Consider the following 10,229-nt stretch of genomic DNA (forward strand, 5'->3'; position numbering starts at 1 on the left):
TGTTTTGGGAATGTAGGAAGTGCCTTCCCTAATTTGATCAAAGCTGTTCCTTGCTCTGTGTGTCCTCTGTCCATGTGAGATACAGGCTTGGTGACTGTAAAGATTGCCACCGGTCTTGGGACTGCAACAGGGGAAGGATAAAACAAAAAGCAATGGCAGTATGTTCTGATTAGGTACCAGTGGCCTTTTCCCACTCTGATTGCATAGGGTAGATGCTGAAAGGCAACTCTTATTCTCGATGGTCCATCTAGGAACTATCAAACTCCAATCGTACTTGGGGCTTGGACACTCTCCTGTAACCTTTCAAACATCTTTTCACACTGGAAAATCTATTCTGGACAGCTGAATCCTTATGCTCTTTTCTCTAAAGAATTAAGACTAGTCAATGGGGCTAGGTCCATCAAAAGGCTCGAGTATTATAAACTGCATCACCAGATTTTTAGATGCTGTGATACTTTGTGGAATTCGAAGATGTCTTTGCTCAGTGGAGAAATGTAAGTTCCTTACATGCTTCCTGGGAGCAGTAAGGTATGGGATATACAAAGCCTACTAGGAAGATACCTAAGAATGCCAGTAAGAAACCTTAAGAAAATATGATTTAAGACCGTGCTTCTGCCAAGAAATCATAGTCACAAGACTGGCACTAAAATCACTGTTTTCTAACAACTACCTGCAGGAGGATAAGTTCTTTCTACTTGTTTACTGTATAGTCTGGTGGTCAAAAACATACATCTGGGATATGGTATGTCACCCACATCAACCAACTGCCAGGAGAATTTCTCTTTGGTAGGCTATTTGGTGTTGCGGACTGAGTTATTTACTTGTCAAATCTGCTCCACCATGAGTGAAAGTACCTGAATATACTTTGGAAGAGAGAAAAAGACTGACCCCCAAATAACCAGCAAACAGCCTGGTGACTGGGGCACTCGGCTTTGACATCAGGTCAAATCCAGCTTGGACACAGTGGAGATTTGAAGGCAAGCCTGTCGCCTTGTCCACTGGGCACCTCTTCCTGCAAGGTCTAGCGGGCTGGCTTGGAGAATGTCTCGCAGATCAGGTCCTTCAGGCAGCGTAGGATGGGTGTACCTTGATGAGAGAAACGTGGCGTGGCAGATACCTATGCCCTTAGCATAGGTAGAACCTTACTAGCAGAGAGTTAACGGGTTTTGGGAATTGCAGTGAGGTCTGCATCCATGCATTCATCTGCTAGAAAGGCTAGATAAGGTAATGTAAATTCCAGGATTCCAAAACCTGTGGTATTGGATTTAAACCAATGGATTTAAAGTTTTTATTTTTAAATCCATTATTTTAAAGCAATCTTACAAGTAAAATAGGTAAATCTGAAATACTTTTTGTTCATATTTTCAAGGTCATTTTGAATTGCTTGGGCTAGAAACTTATTTCTCTCCTTTTTAAACAAGAGCTAAGCTTCTTATTCAACCACAAAACTCCAGAAACCACAAATGTAAAAGAACCATCACAAATTTTGAGATTTATAATAAAAGGAGGAGAATCTGACACTATAGATTTTTGTGACAACGTAAGATTAAATTTGGCTTACTGGCGATACGGGAATACTCAGCTCCACAGATGGGAAATGCAAAGGAGGACTCAGATCTGAGACTGACTGTGGTCAGTCCCTACATAAGTAAGACACTGCTTCAGGAGTCCTTGATTTTCCTTGTTTCCCTGTGCAGTGGCTAGCCATATCCCCTAGGGAAGTACAGATTCTTCTCCCTGCTGGCACTCCAGAGCTTCCTAACCAGCAGAAGGAGGAGGAAAGGGGGTGGGAAGGACTGCTGTTATCTTTTCTCCACAGCAGATATGCAGGTAAAGTCTTCAAAACAAGTTCAAGCCGCTTCCTGCTCCAGGGCTACTTGAAGCTACTTGTCCATAGGAGTTTCCAAGTTGCATTTTTTCTTAGATAATCTAGGTGCAGTTGAGCATCTCAGTATTCCCCAATGTGCTGCAAACTCCATAGTTTAGTTCTAGGTAAGGCAAAAAACTAGAGGGTTTGAATATGGGCCTTAGTAACTGAATGATCATGGATCTTTGCAAGCTTTTGATATGACAGACCCCTATCCACTTTATGACTTTATCTTGTACTCTCTGGATAGAGCAGGATATATATTATTCCAAAATGCATGGCTTGCTAAAAATCCCAGCCAAGTTATAACTAGATTTCACATACTGATTTATTAAACCAGAGTTTCCATAATTTTCACGATCTTCAGTGTCAGTCAGTCCTTCCATCACATAAAAATAAAATGTGACCGCTCGATTAGCCCTTTCATCTGGCAGAAGGGCTCATTTCCCACCTTGCCTTAACTGTGGCCGCATGCCAGAACATGCTTATATTGGGTTGAAACTGAACTACATATGAATTCCCACACCAGTTTTTTGTTCATTGTTTCCCTGACTTTAAATCTAGGACAGAGTATAACCCAGCTGTGCAAGTCATTGTCTCGTGAATCAGCTTCTCACAGAGCAAGGGGAAAAAAACCCAACCCCTCCAACAAACTGGCAGTACTGTTATAAGGTGATTGCCTAGAGAGAAGCCATCGGAGCCGCCACACGCACAAACTTGTTCAGGCTAGTAAGCGTTGAACTTTGCCTTTGTTTAAATCATCAACAGAATCTAAAATTAAGTGAAATGAATACACTTTGGAATATTTAAAAAACAAGGCATTTCTATTTTTCATGTAACATCCTAACCCTTATTGAATACTTTAGTCATAATCTCCCTTTGAAGCTGCTTCCTTGTTCGTCTGATGTGATGGACAAGGAATTTAAAAGACAGTAAATTAGATGTAGGTTTTGAAACAATATGTTAAAATGCCAGAAGGAACCGCCCCCCCTCCGGTTATAGATTAGAAGGACAGAAGGCTGATACTTGATAGGTTTTGCCTGAATATGAATCAATAATGAAAGAATATAAAGAGAACAGATGTGTTCAGTAGCAGCAGTGGCTTGTATAATTTGGTCTAATGTTGCAGTGGACAGATTTATCCCTGCCCACAGTACTGAAAATACATTTGACACTTTCCACACAGGGTATCTTTTCTCAGCTTCGGTCCGTGCGGCACGTCAGCCAGCTCCGGGGAGCCCAAGCTCATTCCGGAGCGATAAATCTCGCTGCCACCAGACCCGGCCGGTGACCCTCCGGCTTGGCAGCCGCAGGAGCCGTTGCGGGAGAGTGGGAGCACGTACAGGCGGCGGCGGGCGCATATCCCGGTTTATGGCCTCTTCTCTTCCCAAGCCCCCGGCACCTGCTCCCTTACCGCGCCCCGCGGGTCAAGGAGGGCCGCGGCACGGCTGCAGCCGGAGCTGCCCAGCAGCGGCAGCCGGTGGCCGGCGCGGCCGGGCTTTGGGGTAGCGCGGGTGCCGGCGGAGAGCCAGGGCCGGCGGGCGGCCGGCGGCAGGGAGGCCGCCCTGAGGGGACCCCAGCGAGAGGCGGGGAGGCAGTGCGGGGCCGAGCCGAGCCGGGCCGGGCCGGGCCGGGCCGGCGGCGGAAGCGCGGGGCAGGGGGAGAGGGGGGATCGTTGTGAGGTGGCTCTGTCAGGGGGAGAGGAGGGGGCGGGGCGGGGGGGGGCCAGGGTGGGCGGGGCGGTGGGAGGGGGCGGAGCGAGGCGGCCTGCCGGGAGCCGGCTGCCGGCAGGGCGCAGGCGCGGTGGCGGCCGCCGGTATCCCATCAGTCTCCGCGGGCGGCGGGACGTGGTGCTGGGGCGGCAGGCTGAGCATGTCGGAGAAGAAGCAGCCGGTCGACCTGGGGCTCCTGGAGGAGGACGACGAGTTTGAGGAGTTCCCGGCCGAAGGTGTCCGGCGGGGCGGGGACGGGAAGAGAGGTGGCGGGGGTGGTGGTGGCGGCGGCCGCGGTTCCGCCTGTAGGCCGCGGCCTGGGCCGGGCCGGGCCGGCCGGCCGAGGCGGAGAAGGAGCGCGCGGCCTCCGGCGGGCGGGAGCGGCAGCGGGGCGGCGGGCCGGGGCGGGTTTGTCAGCGGGTCCCTGTCCGCAGAGCAACCCTCAGGGTTTCCACGGCGGTGTGATGCGTCTCGGCATGCACCGCTTCAGCGATACGGAAGCAGCTTTCCGGTGCCCGGCGGGTTCCTGCCCCCCCCCCGCCCCGGTCAGAGGTGCGGGGCTGCAGCTCCGTCAGAGTCGGGGTCAAGCACGAACGTGCTGCCTGTGCCCAGCTGTGCTGGTTTCACGGTGCTGGGCACATCGCACTGGAAGTGCTGTGTCATTGTGCGAGAGAGCTGGAAACAAGTGCGGGAGAAACTTGCTGCATCGCAGTTCTTGAGATGAGAATTGCTAGGGAGAGGAGGGATGAGGGGCAGAAACTGAGTGTAAGGTGGTAAAAAGTGTGAAAAAGAAATAATGTGCTGTGTAGTTACTCTGAATCTCTTTACCTTTTGAAGAACAAATATGTGTTGGTTTGTTTTTCATAGGTAGAAATATATTGAATGAGGAAATTAAATGTGGACTTCAATAAAACAACTCAGTGTCCTTTTACAGATATAATCTTGAAAAGATCCCTATTAGGGCATGATTGTTTTCTCCATATCCTTAATTCTGGGAATTGTCTCAAGCTGTGGATAACGAGAAATCATGTAAAACATGATGGATGAAATGTCAGGGTTTTTTTTCTGTAATGTCTTCATTAGATGTGATTTTTTTTTTTTTGTGGCCTTACAAGCATTAGGTGTTCTGAATCCTTCAGTACCAGTAAAAATACTATTTTTGCACTTACTGACAGAAAAAGTTATTAACATAATTGAGATGATAGCTAAACTAAACTGAGAAGACTAGCCCTTCTTTCCCATATGTGTTTCCTAAACAGGCAAAAAATTTTTATGTTATTTAATGTAAATTAAGTATTTGTAGTAGGGAGGAAGGAAGTCTTTGAAACACGCTTCTGAACCTTGGATTGGTCAGGGCACTGAATTGCTGTTACAGAAGCTGAAATTAATTCTACTTGAATCTAGCTGTACTACTAAAACCAAGTACTGTGCAAACTTTCTGGGTAGAAGAGAGATTTATTAAAGAGTGACCACAATCAGGCTTCTTGCTGATCTGTCTTGCAAAAAATAAGAACCTATAAAGAGGCCCATTTAAATCTTCAAGTGAGATAATAGTTTTGAGATGTTACAAAGAATGTTCAGACCACTTTGAATGTTATCTTCAGTGCTTAGGAAAGAATCATGATAACTATGTGCTCAAACCCATGCCAAACTGTTCTTCTTTCAAATTAAAACACCACTTTCTATGCAGCAGAAAAACTTTGCGTTCTATTACCCATTTTTTTTCCAAAGGAAATTAGATAATGCAAACTTATATTAAGGGATAAAACCACTGGCTTTTGGGGAGTTTCTTTTATTCGGACTTAGAATTTTTCTTCAAATAATTTATCAAATCAAGTTTATGTATTGAAAGCAGATGTGTCCTATTTTTATAGGATACTTTATCTGAAGTATGGCATGATAGATTCAAGTGTATGTGAGTTGGTCACAACCTTTTTGTACAGTGCTTTTCAGAATGTAAAATGTAATGTGTAAAATGATAGGGTTTTAGTTTTTTTATCCTCTACTCTAAAAACTGTTTTTTGTTTTCCCTTCTCAAGTGCAAAATATGGCAATCAGTGATCAGTATATTAAAATATTTTTTTTAAGGAGTCCAGCCATGACAAGTTTATCAAAATTGATTTTGTAATTTTGGTGTATATTAGTAATACTTAATGGTAGCAGGCTCCCAAATATTCTTAATACTTTCAATCCCAGATAAAGCTGTCTTATTTTTTACTTAGTCACAGGCATATAACGTAGCTGGGAATAATAACTTTATTATGCAATTCTGGAGTATAGAGTCAACATACAGATACTGTAGAATCTTGTAGCTACAGCGATGAGAACATAATTTATGCTTTACTCTCACTCTCTCCCCTTCAGTGTGGAAGATGACATGGGCCTTTTTGACTCTTCTTCGCTCAGTATCATTTGGAGCATGTTTTCGCAGTCTCCCCAGCTGACCTTTTATGATTGAAGCTGCTGTTTGTTGTGCTGAATACCAGTTACTATGACTTTTCTCAAATTTGTAGATATACCTGAGCTACTTGTACATGACTAGATAGAAAAGTTTGACTTTATGTTCTTTTTAAACTGTTTTGAGCTTTGTTTTTTGTATCTTTGAAATCCAGATAAATGATGTAAGTAGTAAAGCTTTTATTTTGACCCAAAAAAAAAATCCATTGCATATAAATAGGCAACGCTTATTGCAGATACCTCTAAAATAAAATCCTTCCCTTTGAGCAGGCAGCAGTACAACTAAATTAAAATAATGCTTTTTTTTTATACTGCATTTTTTTTCTTCACCTTTTCTTCTTAGTTCCTTCTTTTACTGTCCTTAGGACCAGTAGGATTTCTATGCTCCTTCATCTTTTCCCATTGTATAATTTATTTGAGTAGGGAAGTTTGATTGTAATGCCTTCTACGTGTGTGTATTTAATCAGTTACAAATGGATTTTCCTGTCCTGGTTAATCTCAAATATTAATTTTGTTGCCTGTCAGTGTTAGAAAAAGGAGGAGAAGATGCAAGGACTAACCTTCGTTTTTATAAAGTTTAGTTGTTCACAGTGAATTAGTTTTTAATCTTTTACCCTACTAGGTTTTTTTCATACTTCATCATAATGTTACTTTGGGCCTTATTCCTCAAAGCTTTCTCTGGACGGGCAGCAGATGGCTTACTGAATTGTAAGGGGAAGAATAGTGTTATCTCTTTAAATATACTAATAGACTTTGAGGAATACAGGGTCACAAGTGTTAAAGTTGGGGTGCTTCTTATTTTGGTAACATTAGAAAAACTTGGTGTATGTCAGTAGAAGAAAACTGAGAAACTGTGTTCCCCAGTGAAGTAAACTGACTTGTATTTACATAGCGATTCTGAGCCTTCCTGATTTTTCATTTTTGTTATTTTTCTAAACTAGTTAGTTTTATCTTTTTTTTATAATGAAATGTTAAGTGGATGATCAGTAATTTGTCAAGGGTGATGTGCCAGATTATTATAGGAAAAATAGAAATTAGGTTTGCAAATGGACATTTAGTGTCTTGCCTCTGTAAGGAAACAGCTTCTCCTGTTTTGAGAACCCAGAAGTAGCTGGTTACAGGTAGCAACTGCAGTTTGCAGATGCCTCTCTCAATTTGCCTTTGCTTCTGCATCACAGATACATTTTTGGCATTTATCCGTAGACTGCATCTGATCTGAGTCAACTGAGGATCTGTGTGTATGTGTTTTGGCAAAAGCATTTGATATATGTTTACTTTTTTAATCACAAAAAAGTATTTAAATACAAACCTGGAATTGCACACCTTTTGAGCTTTTAGGAGTCAAGTACTCAATGTTGCTTTCTTTTTACGATGGTGCTACAGCTTGTCCATTTGTATGCAGAATGTCTCTTATGAATGTGTAATCCTGCAAGCCATGATGTGAAGTGTGTAATGATTTTTTTTTTATCGAGTTGCATTTTTATTCTAATTCAAGAAATCGCGAGGTGTTTTTTAGATCTTTCTGTGCTTTTTGGTTTCATAAACACTTAAATATGATCCAGACTTTTCTGTTAGAGAAATTTGTTACCAGCAGAAGTCTGCCTTGCCCAGAGGCTGAGCTAATCTGTCAATAAGACACAGTACCAAAGCAATGCAGCATACAATATTTAGACCTCTTTTTTTGTCTTTAGATTGGACTGGCTTAGATGAAGATGAAGATGCACATGTCTGGGAAGACAATTGGGATGATGACAATGTAGAAGATGATTTCTCCAATCAGTTAAGGTAATTTTATTTTTAACTTACTGTTCTAGAGGATGGGCAAAATGTTTGAAATGCCATTGTTTAGTTAATATGTGAAAGTTTGAAATCTGCTTACTTTAACGAATAGGGATCTGAAACGGAAATAAATGAAAGCTCTGCTTTGTGCTTTTCTGTCTAAAGCCTTTCAGAACCAGACTTAAGAGGCTACAGCACAGTGAAGTACTGATTGGCATTTCATCTTTTAATAATTGTACTGTGAGCCCTGAAATCTGCCTAATGTCTCTGACGTGTTCAGGCTTTTGCTGTGCTACACAACTTAAAGAGTACAAAGATCTCTGCATATTGTGATACAGTTGACACTTTTTCAATTTAACATGAATAAATCCTTTTCTGAGGACTTTTCTGCATATGTGTGAAAACTCTGAACTGTACTGCAAAGATTAATGCAGGGGATCCAAGATTATCTCTTCTATGCTATGTGGTATGCAAAGTGTGTTGTTATAAATTTTTTTCTATACCTTCAAATAACATTGCTGTTCTTTGTCCAAATGGACAAATTTTCTAGACATCAGTTATCTATATTAATGTTAAGGTTTCCTTGTTGTGTGTGGTGAGCATGCTGTTTGAGGAACAACAGCAAAGTAATTGTTCATCACATGCTTGAAAAAAAAGTGATAGCAATTTGGGTACCTCTAATCCAGTTGTTTAATCCTCTTTGTCACTTGTAGTTTCAGTTAATCCTTTACTGATGCATAATAATAACAACTTAAATTGTTTCAAGCATCAATACAAAGTCACATTTTATAATTAATCCCTCAGTGTGTTGCATGAAGAGCGAACTGTCTGTAATACAGCCTGGTTGAACAGTTCCTGGGCTGATCTCCCTTGTTGTACTTGGGTGAAAGTGATCCTTTATGTAGAAGATACAACAATAGTCTGTTGGTATAGTTGTTTCTTATAAGATTGAAAGACAGTTAAAATGTAATATTGGAAAAGAAGTCGATATGTAGTGAAACAGTCTTTCAAGGGATGGTGTAATTCTTGATAAACATAGTTGATCTTGACAAACATTCAGTAACTGTGCCTTAACTGTAGCCTGTAGTTTGGTGACCGTATACTACTGTTAAAATGATAGTTTGTAACGTTGCTTGGTTGCAGCATGTTTTTATTTCATCTTTAGAAAGACAATGCTGCAGGCCTCCACTTTTAAAATTACACTACCAAGTATGTAAACTAACCTAAAATATTTTTCAAGGTTTGGATTACTGTATGTACATACATGTATGCTAAGACTAGGAGATAAAACAGGATGTAGTTCTGGCTGGTGTGTTTGGAGGCAGGTGAGAAACAAAGTGGGGACAGGGCAGGAGTGATAACGTTTGCAGTTGCTGACTTGCTGTCGTGGCCACAACTAAGGGGAACAAAGCAATCTGCTTCCCTCAGAGTTGTTTACTGGTAGGTGTATTGCACCAAGATTTAAAATTAGTGCAGTCTCGTATTTTTATTTAAAACAAACAAAAAAAAAGTTAAAATTATTTTGGAAGTACATGCATTTAAATTGCTCAGATTAGTGAGCTCATTTGTTTTAAGGAAATCTTGAGAATAACTGGTATAAGACAATATTTTGTTTCTTCTAATGTGTCTGGAGTTGTTGCAGGCCCACAGGTGCTGCTTTGCGCCATGTAGTTGTACTCCAGCCACGGTGGGTCAGAGGATGATATTTATGGTTAAAACAAGTATTTGAATTTTTCACTTCGAAGTCACTTCTAGTGATCTAAGACACTAAGCTGAAGTTGAAGAACTATATAGAGTAAGTGAGGTTAAGGTTATTGATAGGAACCAAAAAGCAGTGTGACATGTTCATATTATTTCTAAAATGATTGTAGATTGTGCAGTATATTTCATTTCTAAAAATGCAAATGTCTGACAATATTTATTTGTATGTTTTAATATACCTCTCTTTTTCTCTATACAGAGCTGAATTAGAAAAACATGGATACAAGATGGAAACCTCATAGTTTTTGCTGAATATGGAGTGGTTTAACATTGAACTGTGGAAAGACTATATTGAGAAAAGAAGAAAAGGTGGAAAATGAGGAGACACACTTAGTTCGTTATCTGCTTGGACTTATTATTGTTTTGTATGAAAAATAAAGTTTTTAATCTTAGCCTAGTCAGACGTTCAGCCTTTACTAACCTGGTAACTTGTGTTTCAGTTCTGAAATGCCTTGTGTGACAGAATTCATGGACTTGCCTAGAATGCTACTAATGATCTGTCAGTGGCTGATAGTATTGCACCAGCTCCTGTCATGGGGAACTAACTAAGCATTACCAGAATGAAGAATAGTGAACATTTCTGTCATAGGGGATGTGGAGATGTCAAAAAGAAATAAAATACTCATGTATTTCAATTAAAATGCAGCAGAGGT

General features: G+C 41.3%; 1 protein-coding gene across 1 annotated transcript; it reads left to right on the top strand.

Moving 5' to 3' along the window:
• The first annotated feature begins 3,702 nt into the window (after nucleotides 1-3,702).
• Nucleotides 3,703-9,968, top strand: SEM1 (SEM1 26S proteasome subunit). Its single transcript, XM_050892503.1, has 3 exons — nucleotides 3,703-3,815; nucleotides 7,728-7,821; nucleotides 9,776-9,968. Exons 1-3 carry the CDS (start codon nucleotides 3,740-3,742, stop codon nucleotides 9,816-9,818), a joined length of 213 nt encoding a protein of 70 aa, XP_050748460.1. The 5' UTR covers nucleotides 3,703-3,739; the 3' UTR covers nucleotides 9,819-9,968.
• The last annotated feature ends 261 nt before the right edge of the window (nucleotides 9,969-10,229 follow it).

Source organism: Gymnogyps californianus, chromosome 2 (genome assembly GCF_018139145.2).
Source record: "Gymnogyps californianus isolate 813 chromosome 2, ASM1813914v2, whole genome shotgun sequence".
In the NCBI taxonomy this organism is placed as follows: domain Eukaryota; kingdom Metazoa; phylum Chordata; class Aves; order Accipitriformes; family Cathartidae; genus Gymnogyps; species Gymnogyps californianus.

Coding starts and splice junctions, on each gene's coding strand:
- SEM1 (XM_050892503.1), top strand. CDS start 3,740: ATGTCGGAGAAGAAGCAGCCGGTCGACCTGGGGCTCCTGGAGGAGGAC. Junction 3,816..7,727: donor TGAGGAGTTCCCGGCCGAAG/GTGTCCGGCGGG, acceptor TTTTGTCTTTAG/ATTGGACTGGCTTAGATGAA. Junction 7,822..9,775: donor GATTTCTCCAATCAGTTAAG/GTAATTTTATTT, acceptor TTCTCTATACAG/AGCTGAATTAGAAAAACATG.